This window comes from Meriones unguiculatus, chromosome 1, assembly GCF_030254825.1.
Source record: "Meriones unguiculatus strain TT.TT164.6M chromosome 1, Bangor_MerUng_6.1, whole genome shotgun sequence".
NCBI classification, from domain to species: domain Eukaryota; kingdom Metazoa; phylum Chordata; class Mammalia; order Rodentia; family Muridae; genus Meriones; species Meriones unguiculatus.
The window spans coordinates 45,601,578-45,618,183 of NC_083349.1; the positions used below are offsets into that span (position 1 = coordinate 45,601,578).

Genomic DNA, 16,606 nt, shown 5'->3' on the forward strand with positions numbered 1-16,606 from the left:
CTGGGCGGGCCCCGGCTCTGGGCGAGCTCGCGCGGCGTCCCCGCCTCGGCCGCGGCCCCGGCTCCCGTGGCGCCCGGACGGGCGACGGCTGCAGGCGGCTGCCGAGTCCGCCCCTGCGGGATGTGAGTGCGGGCCGAGCCCGCGCGGGAGGGCCCCCTCCCCCCCGAGGGCCCAGCCTGGCGGCCGCCCGACCCCGCGCTCGGCCCCGGGGCTCCCTAGACCTCGGCCGGCCCGACGCGACGCGGAGGAGCAGCTCCTGCGCGCCTCGGGGCGCTCCCGAGTGGCCCGACCCGTGTCGCCGGTGGGTGCAGTCCCTGGCCTGTTGGATGGGGGCGGCGGGTAGCGGTTCTCCCTGCGATCCCACCTCCTGCTCCCCGCCTAGCGCCTGCCGCTGGCGGGGAACTTGAGAGCTAGAAAACCTGCGGGTTTCCGACCGCCTAGGAAGGAGTGTCTGGCCGTTGATAAATGCATGCATCCCCGTGTGCCTTAGAACCCGACCCCCCCTCTTCCCTACTCCTCTGTAAATTGTTCTAGACATCTAAACAGCGCAGGGGAGGGGGGAAAAGAGCATCTATTTGCCTTGGGTTTCTGAGGTAGTGACTGCTGCTTCTGTTTTTAGGTTCGAGAAGCAGGCGACGGGAACAAGATGTGAACTGTTTTTCCTCGCCAGCAGAAGAGGCCCTTCCTTCCCCTCCGGCGAAGGTGGGTGGATTAGTTAGCGCTCGGGGCTGTCTGGTTGCCGCAGTTAAAGGCGAGGGTGTCTGCGGATCTGCGAGCCAGTGCCTGCTTGCCAGGCTGGAGGCTTGTGTGGAACAGCAGGGCTAATTGTTGCTTGCTGCGCAAATGGCAGAGCTGAACTTTTCCTGTTGCTGTGGGAGAGTAATTGGGTAGTATTTATTGTGTCTCTTGGATCCTTTTAAGAAGCGTTCTTTGTTGGTTTTACAGTTTGGTCTTGCAGAGAGAAACAAACCGTCCCTTTCTCTTTAGGCAGCCCGAGTCCTAATTTTCAGGTAATAAGAAATACCTGTGGAGGGAAACACATTGGTTGTTTCTGCTGGGTTTCTGGTGCTGCATTGAAGCTTCCTGTGTTCACCTGCCCAAGCTTGCTGTGTTGAATGTACGCAGTTTGCTTTCCGGTGGTGCTTAATCTATCAGGGGGAATTCCTTTTCTCTGAATGAAAGGATAGGAGCAGCTGAGTGAGTCACAGAGAGGAGGAGAATTGCGGAGAAGGAAAACAGAAGTGGGAATAAGGGAGTCGGAGGTTGCTTTTGGTTTCATAATAGGTTTGTACAAGTGAGCTGTTGGCTTACTGCAAATATTCTGATACAGTTCCCAACGGATTTGAAAATGAATCATCAAGTTTTGGTCCTCTTTCTCCAGATCCTTCACCTGTTTACCATTCCAAGTGTCAGGATCATTTGGTTGTGTGTGAATTTGCTTGAGTGTGACATCTGCAGACTGGATGTGTCCAGGGCTTTTCCTAACAGTAGTGCTACACAGGGGCATCAGCATTTACCTGTATAAGAAAGCTGCAGTACCTGTTGGCTAAATAGGCACTTACATTTCTTTTTACTTTTGTTATGGAGTATTGTGGAACTTGCTCCGTAGACCAGGCTGGCCTCCAACTCGGAGATCTCCTGCCTCTGCCTCCCAAGTGCTGGGATTAAAGGCCTGCGCCACCATCCGATCTGCTTCATTTGTTTCTTTTAGTGTCTTTTTCTTTATGATTTGAAGGTGTCTTGAATGTGGAAATGTATTTTTCTCTACTTCACCTGGATAGGTTCTTCTTGAAAGATGGGGTCCTTTTCTGGCAAAATAGGAAAGGGCATTGGCTTTGACGTTAGATCTGAGTGTTTAGACTTAAGTTAAAATAATGGTGTTCTTGCCAGCTAACAGCTGTATTACTTATGATTCATTTCCTTAGAAGATTATGTGAGGACTGATAGGATGAATGCAGGGTAGGAAATGGTTTGGCCACTTGTGAAAGTCTTAGCTACCCATAGCTGGGCAGGCAAAGGAGGTTCCCAGCTAGGCAGGGCATGGATGTTCTGCTCCTGGTGCTTTATCCCGTAGAGCATGGACAACCTGCATATTAGTGTATTTACAGCCTTTGTGTGTAAAGGGTCTGACTCCTGAGCCCCGAGGTGCTGCCCTCTTGTGGTTAATTGTGCAAAGACATTTCCTCCGCTCCTCCTCCATGACAGTTTTTCCTTTTTAGGCTCCCTTCACTTAGTTGTGTTTCCCAAACTGTGTTCCAGGTGCTAGAGCACCAGGGACCTCAGGTCTTCACCATGTACGTGAGGTGGTTTCAGAGTTAGAGCGTTCCATCCATTTTTACAATGGCATGTCTTTGTAAAGCTGTATTTACAGAGCTTACTGTGTAAAAGGCAGCTATTGACTGTATGGCACTTAGAATGGAGCAAGACATGACAATGACAATGTGGCAATGCTTAGGACGATACCAGGGCTGAGGGATTGTCTGTACCCCAAGCCACACTGAACCCTAAGAACATTAATGCTAAGTTCTTTGAACCTACTTGAGTATTTCCTTGGCTTAAAATGTCATGAAGAAATTGCTAACTTCAGGATTCCCAGGTGAAGATAGTTTGGGAACATCTTCATTTGTTTGCATTAGCTTTTCCGATAACAATTTTTGATTCAAAGCTAATAACAGTTCATAACGGCTTAACACAGTGCTCCTAATAGCCTACATGGTTTCTGCTGGGTTCCTTCACGTTATAATTCGTCCTTATTTGCATCTGTTACTCTGGTCATTTCATAGTTTTAATTTTATTCTTCACAGCTCTTTTACTACTGTGTTTTTAATAATCTTTTTGTCCCAAATGAAACTGGTATTTTATACTACTGCTATAATTTGGGTCTTGAATGTCCCTCAGAGGCTTTTGCTTTAAGCTTTTGTTACCGGGCTTTGGATTGCAGGAGGTCATAGAATAAGTGGAAGGCAGGAGACACTGAGATGCCAACTTCTCTTCCGCTTCCCTGCTGCCATGGCAACCAGGTCTCTGCCTTTCTTATTTTAATCACAGTTTGTGGGCTAGAAAGACAGTTTTGAGCTCCCCCCCCCCCCCGCATTTCCTCACAATCTCCTAGATCAGGAGTAGTTTATCTCAGTAATAAAGGCCCCTAAATAACACACTGCTTCAGCCTTCTGCGCTGACTCACCTCACATTTGTGTTTTCTGTTGCTGTAGAGGCGACTCGCCAGCATTGCGCACGAAGCATCTCGTTTCAAAGGGTTCAGTAGCGTTTTTTCCTCACCCCAGGTTAAGTCTTTTCTCACAGTCCCCCTGAGGCTTTCTTAGGTTTATCTACTTCCTCGAGGCAGAGTTTAGGTGGGGCCTCATCCCTTCCTAGCCAATGTAGAACTGACTCTTAACCCAGGTCTTCCTAGAACACATACGGGACTCACTGTGGGTCTGGAGGGGGTCCTGTGCATTTCTTACATGTTTTCAGGTAAGACAGTGATTTTGATCCAGAGACCACCACCCTGTGAGAATCACCGACTTAAACTGGTTGGCAGTTTTTCTGTAAAAGACCAGGTAGTTTTCAAACGGTGCTGGTAAGATTGTCGGCAGTGGTACCTTTGTGGTACAGAAGCAGTCACAGGCAGTACATAAATAAAATGCCATGCTGTGTTCCAATAAAGGTTTATTTACAAAAACAGCCAGCTGGCTGAATGTGGTGTAAAAACTAAAATATGAAAATCCCCAATGTGCAGTATTACATAATACCAGTCTCCGTGAGTTACTGAGGTACTTTTTATTCATGTAGAGCAAATACTTATCTGTGCTTGTCTTTTGGAAAAAATTCACTCTTAAAATGTATTTTCTTGAGCAAGTAGCACATTTAATGTTTTATAATTCAGAATAGTATTTTTGTGTTTGTGTTATTTTGTTTGTTAAACAGAAGAGGGACTGTTGGATTAAAAGTGGCATGTGTTTCTGATTGCAACACACGCACATTGCCAGGCTAGTGTAGAGATACTAGCTGCTTTTTATATCTCTACTATAGTGTTTTCAGGTGGCCTATTTCTAGCTAAGTGGAGACATGAAAAGCGTAGTCTGATCATTTAGCTAGCTTTTAATTCTCGGTTTTGGGACCTGCATGTCCCAGGACACACTGTGTTTTTCATACTTTTGTCCATGCAAATAATGCTGTATTTTGGGTTGACTAAATTCTTTTTACCCCATTCTTTATTTTTAGTATTTGTGTGTGTGTGTGTGAGAGAGAGAGAGAGAATGACAAGAATATGGGTGCCTGGGAAGGCCATAAGAGGGCATCAGGTCCCTTGAAGCTGGACTTACAGGCAGTCACGAGGCAGTGGGCCCTGCGGGCAACAGTCAAATTTGGGCTGTCGGGAAGAGTAGCAAGCTCTGAACTCCTGAGCCATGTCTCCTCCAAATCCTTTTCTTGTAAAGGTCTAGTCTGTGTTTTAATTGTATATGAAATGTCTAAAAACTCTCTCTTTTAATAAACATAATCATTCTTCTCCTTGTCACCTTTCAGCACTTAAATGAAGACTTTAGTGTTAGGTTATACATTACCTGAATGAAAGTTACAAGCTTTTAGGAATGAAGAGGAACATTTTAGGTTTATTAATTACAGAAACAAGGATAGTAAAATTTCCTTATCAAACATAATTAGTTTGCAATAAGGATGGATTAAAACCAATTTTATGCCCCTTGGCTTCTAGTTTAATAGTTTGCTAATGTAGTATGCCATTTTCTCATGGTCATTTCTCATTGTTTCAAAAATCAAGTGTTTTAGAATTCTAAAGTGTAGGAGTAAATTTGGATATTATTAGATTTTAAAATGATTGTATTTGAGGTTTTTTTAATGTATGTGCTTTCATATGCTAAAAATCATTAGTGCCTATTTAAGCTTCATATATTTAACATAATTTTGGTGTCAGGGACTATGAATGAAATAATTAATGAGACACCCACTTTTCACCTTCAGGACACTTTCAGCCGAGTAATGAAAGAAGATCAGTAACCTGACCTTTGAGAGGTCAGAATGGTGGCTCTTGGTGGGGGCAGGGACAGGTGGAGAGGGAGCTTGAGAACTTAGTGCAGATGATGATTTATAGAGATGATTTATAGATTTATGACATATGAGTGACATGTAAGAGCGTGGTCCAGACTGTGATTGCATAGTGCATTTCATTTTATCTGAGAGGAAATCCTACACAGAACAGGAACAACTTAGTTGCTAGTTCAGAATTAAACACTTGGAACGGCTTGCATTTCAAGAACTAGAGAATTCTCAGTATCTTGCAGATACTGTCTCCCATTAGTGTATTTTGAGTTTAACTTTGTTTTTAAAGCTGTTTTTGGTTTAATATATGTATATATCTTAATGAACTATTCAGTTTCGCTCAACCTTTTAAAAATGGTTGTCTTAAAGCTTACAGTTTTCTCCAACTATTATTCTAGTTTTAATATTTGTCCATGTTAAGTGAAAGCTACAGGTTTGACAGCCAAGGAACTTACTTTCTACAGTGTGAGCGCACAAAGTGTTCACTGGTTTTCTTGATAATTTGATTGTTTGGAGGTGTGTTTGCTTTGCTGTGACTTCAGAAGTGGAGGTGCATGTGTGTGGGCGAGTGTGACTTTCTGTAGGGTTCACAACTAGGAGAAGACCACATTGTTGTCTCAGCTTGTCGCCAAGATCCCCGAAACTCTTCAGGAAGAGTCAAAGTAACAATGCTAAGATGTCTTTTACACTGAGCTTCGTGTGGACAGATGCTACAAAGGTACTAATCAGCTAAAACTAACACGGTGTAAATTAGTGACACCAACTGCAGTGTAATCGGTGTGTGTGTGTGTGTGTGTGTGTGTGTGTGTGTGTATGTATGTCTTGGAGGTTTGGGGTGAGACAGAATGGTGAATATACCTGTGAGCCACACTTCAAGAAAGATAGTCATTTTAAAATTTAAAACAATTAGCCTGGCACGGTGGTGCATGCCTGTAATCACAGCACTTGGGGAGGCAGAGGCAGGTAGATCTCTGTGAGTTCAAGGCTAGCCTGGTCTACAAACTGAGTCAAGGACAACCAAGGCCACCGAGAGAAGCCCTGTTTTTAAAAGCTTAAATAAATAAATAATTTTATTTCAGGTAATTTTTTTTTTTCCAAAGATAATGCCTCATTCTCTGTAGCCCTAGCCGGCTTGAATTCAACGGCTAGCCTATGCTAACCTCAGACTCTCAGTGGTTAGTCTTCCTGCCTTAGCCTCTTAAGGACCAGAGCATTAGACACGTGGCTCTAAAAGGTTTTAAAACACACTTTTCGTAGAAGTGTGTACTAAGTGCACAGCCTCCCAGATGCTCAGAAGCTTGTCACCAGAGCTGGTCACTACTCAACAAACCCTCCAGAGCTGGTCAGTACTCATGTCAGGGTGTTGCTAGCATCCCTGTGGCCTTTTGTGCCTCGTGCTCAAATTTATTCCTGCACTGTCACAGTCCTGCCATGCTAACCATTGTCCTACCTTCGTCACCATAAGCAGGAGCGGCTGAGAGATGTGGAAATAAGCTTGAGAGGCTCTGTAGTTCACAGAGTTCTGCTAATAGAAATAGGAGGGAATGACATGGTGTCTTGAACGCCTGGAGGCTTAGATTGGCCTGGAATAGAAAGTAGAGACATGAAGCATTTGATAAAAGAGTACAGGAAACTTTCATCATGGTAAATTAAAAACATGCTAGCACCATTGCCAAGAAACAAACTTTGCTGCCTTAGAAAGAACGCAAAAGTCTTCTATTGCTAGATGGAAGATACCTTGGATGACGGCGCACTCTCTAATTGTGTCGATACATACCAGGAAACAGTACAGTAGTGTCTTCAGTGTGTTGGAGGAAAAGACCTACAGATGGAATTTTGAGAGTGAGGGAATATCTTTGGAAAGAACCCACGGAGACTGCTAAAAGATGTATTTCAGTAGGACGGAAGGAATCCAGAAGGAAGTCACAGGATACCAAACGATGGGAACACAAATATGTATACTTACCAAAATTTCTCTCTAATACTAACAATCTACTTTAATTGATCTTGTATCTGTTCAAAAACCAGCTCTTAGCTTTGCATTGTTTTTAAAATTTGTTTCACTGTTTGTTTTGTTTTTTCTGAATTATTTTCTTCCTTTTTCTGACTTTGAGTTTAGGGTCTTTTTTTCTTATTCCTGAGGTGCAGTATTAGAGATCTTATCTGTATGTGTACACTTACTGTTAAACTTCCCTTGCTTTTGCTGTGTTTAATTGGCTTGAATAACTAACAAAGACTACATAAAACAAATTACAAAAAATATTTCTAATTCATAGATCTTTGAACAAATTAAAATTCTTTAAAGTTCTGTTATATTTACTTGCAGATAATCTTCAGAAAACTTGTAACTTTGTATCTGTTCAAGCAATTTCCAATTGGGATTTTTTTTCTTTTTTTGTTGTTTATTTTATACACTGAAAATTTCATGAGGTAAATTTTTTTATAACTAATGAATAGTCCTAATATTTCCTTTGGCAGTTTAAGTTCTTACAGCTGTATATAAAAATATGTTTCAAAATGTAATTATCTCTTTATTTTTTTTGAGACAGGGTCTTAGTATGTAGCTCTGGCTGTCCTGAAACTTGCTATGTAGATCAGGCTGGCCTTAAATTCATAGAGCTCTGCCTCCTTCTGCCTCTCAAATGCTCTTATTAAAGAGCATTGGTCCCATGCCCAAGCTGTAATTCATATTCTCTCTGTGTGTCTGTCTCTCTCCTCTTCCCCCCATGTCTCTCTCCAGTCTTGGAACTCCCTGTGTAATTCTCTTTGTAGTTATTTTTTCTTATGTCTGTAGTACTTAGAACAGTGCTTTGTCAATTGCAAGTGCTTTAAGGTTTTGTTTGATGATAGTTTTGCTTACATAATTAATTTGCTTTTTATAGTATATTGTCACCTGTGGCCTTCCTCCTGCCTCTAACTATAGCCCACCGCCCCTGGTTTATTGTTTGTTGTTATTACCAGGATTTTCCTTATGTCTATTATTACATATATTGGGGGGGTGGTCAAGTTTTTAACCCCAGTCATAAAAGATTCCAAGTAGGCAAGCTTGTATTATAGCCTCCAGCTAGATTCTGGTATAATTGTCTAACTACAGTGTAGATGAAAATGTGTAAAACAGTTCTCACTCTTTTCACCTTTCATTGTCAAAGGGCAACATCCTTATTTATGTTAATAGTCTTACAGATCTTGTAAGCTTGAACTCTGTACAGTGTCTTTGAGTTCTCTGGCTTCCTCGACATCCATTTGTCACTGGGTAGCATTAAGTCTTGTGTTTATATCATCTCTCATCTACCATGCTGCTTGAGTTCATGCTCCCCTGTTGACTGCACCACAGCTGCAGCCTTTTAACACCATTACTTTACCTTCCTAATGTGTTGACTGCAGTATAAAGTTAAATTCTGTGGTCATTTACTTCTTCCTTTAACTTTATACTGTATCGGCTAAGATTGCATCCATTATAAGTAACTGTATGTCTGGTGGGAGGTAGACGGCTCATGACCTTGAGTCAGCTGCTAATCATGTCCAAGTGTGTTATCTCTTGGCCTTTCTTTCATGATTGCCCCATAGTTTTGAGGTGAGTACTCTGTCCTAAATTCTTGCGCAAATTCAGGTGGAACAAAAGAGGAAGGAGCATGAAGATCATGCTGACAGCGCAGCTCCTTTTAAGGATGTGCCCCAGAAAGCTTCCCAGGGACTTCTTGACCCTCGTTTGCTGACACTGGCGCACATAGCCCTCTGTTAGTAGGGAAGATGTATTTTGCTGGGCACTTAGCAGAGCCCAGCAAAATTGAGTTTCTCTTTAAAATGGGGGGGGGGGAGGGCTTGCAATCTTGCCACAAATGTCCATCTGTGTTTTCACTCTTTCTACAAGGGTGTTAAACTTTTACTGTTTTAACTTAGGACAATGAATTGTTGGGTTCACAGTGTACTGGCCCACTCTTGAGTACAGTGTACTTCCCTAGGCTACATCTAGAGCCAGTCAGTTTTCAAAATCAGTTTTAAGTCTGACTGTCTTTAGTAAAGCTCATTAGATTATTCCAGTTGAAGTATTGTTTTCTTCCTTCACTAAAGCAGGTGTCAGGGTAATTCATGTGGTAAGCAATATTTCTATGTGTGAAACTTTCTGTTGTCTGTAACTGATTTGAGTGTTTTTTTCCAATTTATTTGTGTGTGTGTGTGTGTGTGTGTGTGTGTGTGTGTGTGTGTGTATGCACTCATGCATGCCTGGTGTCTGGAGGGCAGAAGAGGGTGTTAGAGCTTTTGGAACGGGAGTTACAGAGGATTGTGAACCACTTGTGATGTAGGTGCTGAGACTCTAACTGGCTTCTCTGGAAAAGCCGTAAGTTCTCTTTATGGCTGCACCATCTCTAGTTCATGTGTGCTTATTTGATGCTACACATTTGTACTTCCCTGTTAGGTTTACAGCTGGAATTTTATGATTGTCCAATTGAAGTTCATAGTCTGGCGCCTTGTACTGTGCTTTCCGTATGGCAGTGTACACTGTTTAGTCAGCTACTCACCTTAGCAGGGTCATGGCTGTCAGTAAGACTTCTTTGTATCTGAGGGTGTTTTCATTAACGTCACTTTGCTGTTTTCTCTAATAGGCCAATGTTCTGAAAAAGAGTCTGGATGGGAATGGCTTGCCTGACAATGACAGAAATGGAGGCGACTTCCACATCTGCACATCAGAACGGTGATATTCCTGCAAATGCTAGTTCTGTGAAGCAGATAGATCCAGTCCTTCAGGTGTATCTGTACCATTCTCTCGGGCAAGCTGAAGGAGACCATCTGACGTTTCCTACCGGAGAGTACGTTGCAGAAGAAATTTGTGTGGCTGCTTCTAAAGCTTGTGGTAGGTATTAAAAAAAAAATCACTGTTTTTCTTTACAGGTTATTATTTCAACTTTGTATTTTTATATGCATAACAGTGACAACAACATGAAAGTAGAATTTAAAGTGATTGCCATAGGGAGGATGTCAAAACAAATTGAAGCCTGTAAATGTTTGCCGAGACCATAATAGGTGATTAAAAAATCTTGTCATCAGTAGCTGATGGAAACAGATGCAGAGATCCACAGCCAAACAATAGGTGGAGCTTGGGGAGTCTTGTGGAAGAGTTGGGGGGAAGACTGAGGGAGCCGGAGGGATAAGGACACCACAGGAAGACCTACAGAGTCAACTAACCTGGGCGCATGGGAGCTCACAGAGACAACCAACCAAAAGACAGCCATCCGAAGCACATGAATGGGCTGGACCTAGGCCCCCTACACATATGTAATAGATAGACAGCTTGGTCATCATATGGGTCCTCTGACAATTGGAGTGGGGGCTGTCTCTGACTCTTTTGCCTGCCTTTGGATCCCTTTCCCCTAGCTAGGCTGCCTTGTCTGTTCTCAATGGGAGAGGATGTGCTTAGTCCTGCTGTGACTTGTGCCAGAGTGAGTTGGTGCCCATGAGGAGAAGGGGAGGAGAAAATAGGAGATTGGGGATGTGAGGGTGGAACTGGGAGGAGAGGTGGAAGGGGGCTGCAATCAAGATATAAAGTGAATAAATAAATTAATGGCAAAATTAAAAAGGAATAAAAAGAATGTTGTCATGGCATATGTCATAAGTCAGTGATACAGGGTTTGCTGTGTAGCCCAAGCTGGTCTGGAACTGACTGTATAGCCCAGACTGGCTTTGAACTTGCTGTTATCCTGTTGTCTTAGTCTCTCAAAATCTGAGGTTATAGATAGGAGCTGTCATCTCCAGCTTCATGAATAAATCTTAAGACTATATCCTGAGCACAGTGTGGAAGTACACTGTTAGAATGTCTGAGTATGTATTTGGTTAAAATCCTTATTTACCTTTATTGTGTGCGTGTGCATGTGCGTGTGTGTGTTGCCTGCATGCATGCCTCTCAACCACTTGTGTGCCTCGTGCCTGTGGAGGCCAGCAGAGGGCATGAGCTACAGATGGTTGTGAGTTGCCACCTGTGTCCTCATCAAGAGTGTTCAGTACTCTCCATTGCTGAGCCACCTCTCCAGCTCCTGGGTAAATTTTTAATTAAATATTTTCCAGCTATAGACAGCAGATCATTTATTTCTACTCCTGAAGTTCTCTATCAACACAATATGTACATTTCTCTTACGTGAATGTCTGTGTCTGTGTGTGTACTTTGAGATCCTTTTTTTCTTGAAACCTTCTGATGAAGCAGGTGTCTTAGTGTTGTATTGCTATGAAGAGACACCATGACTATGGCAACTCTCATGTTACGGTTATTTTTATAAAATTGTGTTTGTTTCTCAGCCGTTCTCTTAACCTGGCTATCTATTATGTTATTTGTTTAATAAGCTTCACAGCAATACAACTGAGTAGTAATAACTCTATTCTTAACTCTCTAGCCTGGCTTTCTTCCAGCGTAAATCCCAGACAGAGATACTTGCACTTGATGGCTTTTTTGCTCAGCTCTCTCTCCTGATGTCTTCTGGACTCTGCCTATGGCTGAATCTCTTACTTCCTCCTTTAACTCTTCCTCCCTGAGGGCAGGAAGTCCAATCCTAGTCTGTCCCTGCTCAGCGATTGGCTGTAAGCTGCTTTACTGGCATATCAAGGGACAATTGGGCAGAGTGTTTACAGAACACTGAAACAGGAGATTCTCAGGGCAGGGATTGCAGCCAGATATGAGGGGTGTAGAAATCAGCATTTGAATTAAACAGTAACCTTATGCCTACACTTATAAAATAAAGCATTTAATTGGAGCTTGCTTCAAGTTTCAGGGGTTTAGTCCATTGTCATTATGGTCTGGAAGAGTGCATGGCAGCACTTAGGCAGACCTGGTGCTGGAGAACTAGCCGAGAGAAGTAGATCTACACTCAGATCTGCAGGCAGTAGGAAGAGAAAGCTCTGGGCTTGGCATGGCCTTTTTGAAACCTCAAAGCCCACCCTGAGTGACATACTTCCTCCAACAAGGCCACACCTCCTGATCCTTTCAAACAGCACCACTCCCTGATGACCATGCAATCAAATCTGTGAGCCTATAGGGGCCATTTTTATTCACACTACCACAACAATTTTACATTTTTATGGCCTATCTGAAACTCTATAATTCTTTCTGCAGAACTGATACATTTTAAAGGACCACTGAAATTATATAAGAAACGTGGTATTTAAATTAAATCTGTTCTTTTAATAAAAAGACCAGTTGATATTTGACTTTTAAGTAATAGTATGATTACAGTGCTACAGGTAAATTAAATATCTAATAATATTCATGAAATGTTAACATTAATTTGTTTGTATGTACTAATGTTATATAACATTAACAGTAATTTAAGTTTATTTAACAGTCTAGATGAGGTTAGCTGATTAGTATAGGTCAGAAGAGCCATTAAATTTAGAGGAAATCCCACTCTTCACTGGGATTATAATAGCCTGGAGCTATTATAATCACGTCCAGCAAGCTGTCCAGTCCTCCATGTCCACTCCCCATAGTGTGACGTTTATAAACAAACACACACCATCCTGGCTTTTTTACCTGGGTTCTGGGAATTTGAGCCCAAGTCTTCGTGCTTTTGAAGCAAGTGCCCTTCAGCCCTGTGAGGAAGTTATGTTAGGAATTTCAAAATAGCTGTACCCCAACTTGTTTTAAGTAGTTTAAAGTTTATTTTTTATTTTAATTTTTAAAGAGCTGGCGCTGCAGCTCAGCAGTAGAGCTCTAAGGCATATACGTGGACACATAACAAGATTTAAAGCTAAAATTTGTGTGTTTCACTTTAGTGACAGTTTTACTTCAGTTATATTAGAGATCAGATAAATTGATAAATTGCACAGTTAGCCTGTTTGGTATCACTGATAATTTATTATTTATCAGATTCAGGATATGAGTGAAAAGGCATAAGCACCTGAAATATGACCATCACTCTATTTTATCTACAGCATTTTAAAATTCAGAAACCAATGAATAAGGATCAAGTATGGAGCAAATCCATTCTACTTCAGTAATTTTATAGCTATAGCTCTATTAAGTGAGAGGAGACTGGGGAGCGTAGAACAATGAGGAAGAAAAATATGTAGCTATGAAAATAGATTGCATTAGCCATCTCAAGGACTAAACCTTTTGTTTCGGTCTTTCATAAACCTTTTTTCTTTCTTGATACAAGGTTAAAGGTAAGTTAATAGGCTGTTTTTAATATACTGTTACGTTTCTTATATCTTGGTTTAGGGGGAGTAGGTTGCTTCCCTTTTTCATGTTTAGCATCCACCATCTACCAATAAGGCTGATGTTTAAAAATAAGCGTATAGAGCTGGAGGGTTGGCTCGGAGGATAAGAGCACTTGTTGCTCCTACGGAGATCCTAGCTTCCTAGCACCACAACTATCCATAACTCCAGTTCCCAGGAATCCAGTGCCCTTTTCTGACCTCCAAGAGCACCAGGCACACCTACTGGTGCACGAACATACATGAAGGCAAAACACTCATGCACACACAATTTTTTAAACATATATATATATGTTTTGTTTATATAAAGTATATATGTTATATATAAATATATATTTTAGCTAATATATAAGAATATATACAAAACATATGTACAGAACACACACACATATACATACATATGTATATATATATATATATATATATATATGCTGTAAAAAGTCTTGTTTTACTTTGTTGAAATGATGTGTAGTTAAATGCTCATTGTCTAATGTCTTTGCCGTACTGCTTGGATCACTATGGCTTGGTAGTGAGTTACTGCTTATTATTTGCAGTGTGGAAACTGAACCTAGTGCCTTGCATATGCTACTCTGGTGCTCCCAGCATTGAACTGTCTCTCTAGTCCTGTAGCAAGTTTTGTAAACACAAAGTAGGAGTTGCTAGACTTTATTGTTCTATTATAAGATTATTTGGCAATTTTAGTTCCTTTAATTTTTTTTCCCCATGAATTTTGTGATTAATTTGTCATTTCTACATAAAGGATAGCTGAGATTTCAGTAATTATTTTAAAATGTTATACTTTTATTTTAAAAAATTTAATTATCTAATTTAATTTAATTTTCTACTTAATATATTTTAATAATTTTTTTCCCTTCCTCAACTCTTCCCAGTTCTTCCCATTACCACTCAACTTCATAATCTTTCTCTCTGTGCTGGGATTTTGTCTAGTTTGAGCTTGTGCAGGTCTTGTGTTTGTGATCACGGTCTCTGAGTGTTCTTGCGTGCATCAGCCATGTAGTATCTGGAAAACATTGTTTTCCGTGGAAATATCTACTACTTCTGGCTCTTAAAATATTTCTACCGCCTCCTCCTCATAGATGCCTGGGCCTTGGGAGGAGGGGTGTGATAGAGACACCCATTTAGGGTGAGTACGCCACAGTCTCTCAGGTGTCGGTCATTAGCCATTCTGTATTCAGTGACACTCCCAGAAACAAAAGCCGGTTATGGTGTTACAGCTCCTGTGCGGCTCTTAGCTCTGCAAGTGCTGCTGCTCTTGTGTACTCATAGGAAGTTGCTATCTCTTAGCCCTTGGCAGCAACTAGAGTTTTAGATCCCAGGCAGGCCTAGATATTGGGATTCCTCAGCTCTTGACAACGGCCAGTATTGGAGCTTTTAGGCTTGGGCTATCTGGATCCTTTCCTAAAGGGCTGACAGGTCTGGAGGCTCCCGGGATCACAGGCCTGCAGTTTCTCTCCTCTGCCTCTTTACAGAACATGTTTATTCTTGGGCCTCAGGCTCTTGTCCTTATTGTACCTCAGCTGTCTCCTTTGCCAGGCTTGTTCTCTTGAACTTTCTGCCTCTTCTTCAGCTGTCAAGCGTTTTGGTCCCTTGTTGATTTTTTTTTTTTTTTTTTTTTTTTTAACAGCTGAATTCCTAACTACTAAGCTATTACCACTGCTACTGTTCTCTTACCTGCTACTTCTTCCTGTTACCAGCTCAACCACCGTATTCAAAGTAGACACTAAAAGACCATTCAAGAGAAGTTTGTCGTTGGCTAATGTTAAAATGTGAGGGAAGCGGAAAAGGGTAATGGCTCTTGGCTGGCTCACTTGGGACAGCTGGGAGTGTTTGAACCAATCACAATAGGCCTTGCCTGTAAAGGAAGGTTTGTATTTTCACCAGTAACAGCACTGTCCCTTTAGGACCAGTCACAGCATTCATTTGTCGGGCCACCAAGGGCAGCGTTTTGTTCTGGCCTGAGAGGGAATGCTTGCTTGATCACCTCCAGTTCTCAAAGTCTTACGATAGTAAAAGTCCAGTACAACCATTTGAAATATTGCTGCCCGAGACTGCTTCAGCCTTTAGAACAGGCAGTTGTGTCGTTTCTTAGGGAGTCTGTAGAGTGCCCAGAATGGCCAGTGTTGGCATGAGGGTAGTCCAGCTGGCTCTTTGTCTAGTTTTTTGTTAAAGGCAGCTGGGGCAGGAAGAGAAACGCTGCCAATTAGGGAGTCAATTGCCCAGTTCTCTAGTATGTACTTATTTACAGGAAAATGAGCATGAGAGGGAGGGCTTATAGTAAGACCTCAAAGGCCTGATAATTACACAGTGAGTTTTACACTGTTTATCTCATCCTTAGTACCTCAGAGTTGGTGTGCCTCTCTTCTCTCCCCTTGAGTGTTTAATTCTAACATTTGTGAAATTAAATTTTTTTTTAATGTTCTACTTATTATATTGTAGCCAGAGAACATACTGTGGATGATTATTAAACTTAAATATTTGTTGACATTGGTTTTGAGATGTATAAACCTGGAATGCATTTTACATTCACTTAAAGATATGTGTTCTGCTCTGTGGGGAAAATATTTTTATGTGTCCGTTATACCTAGTTGATTTGTAGTGTTGTTTAAATTTTTGCCTTTATTGTTCTTTGCAGTTTTCATGCCTATTATTGAGAATAGTGTGTTGAATTGTCCAGTTATCATCGCTGAGTCTATTTTCCCCTTTACTTCTCTAAGTTTTTGGTTCAAGAGCATATTGATAATTGTTCTGTCTTTTGGTGTTCTATCTTTTTTAATGATAATATTTTTGTCTTTGTTAATTTTTCACTTTAAATCTTATTTTCTGATATTAGTATACCATGCTAGCTTCCTTTTGGTTATTATTTGTATGAACTTTTCCCATCTTTCTCCTCTTCTCAACCTATTTACATTTTTAGATTTCAAGTGAGTCTCTTACGGACATCATATAGTTAAAAGCCATATATTTTTATTCATTTAAGGAATCTCTGCCTTTAATGGGATAGTTGTGTGAATTTGCAATTGAAATAATGATAGGGAGTATTAACTTCTATTTTATTCTTTTCTACATAATTTATTTTTTCTCTATTGCCTTTTTTGTGCTTAATATTTTTGTTGATATGTGTCTTAGGGTTTCATCGCTATAAAGACACACCATGACCATGTCAATTCTTATAAAGGAAGACATTTAATTGGGGCTGGATGACAGTGTCAGAGGTTTAGGTCATTATCATCATGGTGGGAAGCACGGCAGCATGTGGGCAGACAAGGTGCTGGAGGAGCCGAGAGTTCTACATCTAGATTCAAAGGCAGCAGGAGATTGTGTCATTGGG

General features: G+C 41.4%; 1 protein-coding gene across 1 annotated transcript in view; it reads left to right on the top strand.

Moving 5' to 3' along the window:
* Positions 1–245: 245 nt before the first annotated feature.
* The window catches only part of Jak2 (Janus kinase 2), a 63,413-nt gene continuing 47,052 nt past the window's right edge, over positions 246–16,606 (top strand). Inside the window, exons 1-3 of the mRNA XM_021634233.2 lie at positions 246–301; positions 620–702; positions 9,663–9,910. Of these exons, the coding sequence (XP_021489908.1) occupies positions 9,688–9,910 (223 nt within the window). The 5' untranslated portion in view covers positions 246–301; positions 620–702; positions 9,663–9,687. The remainder of the gene's footprint in view (positions 302–619; positions 703–9,662; positions 9,911–16,606) is intronic.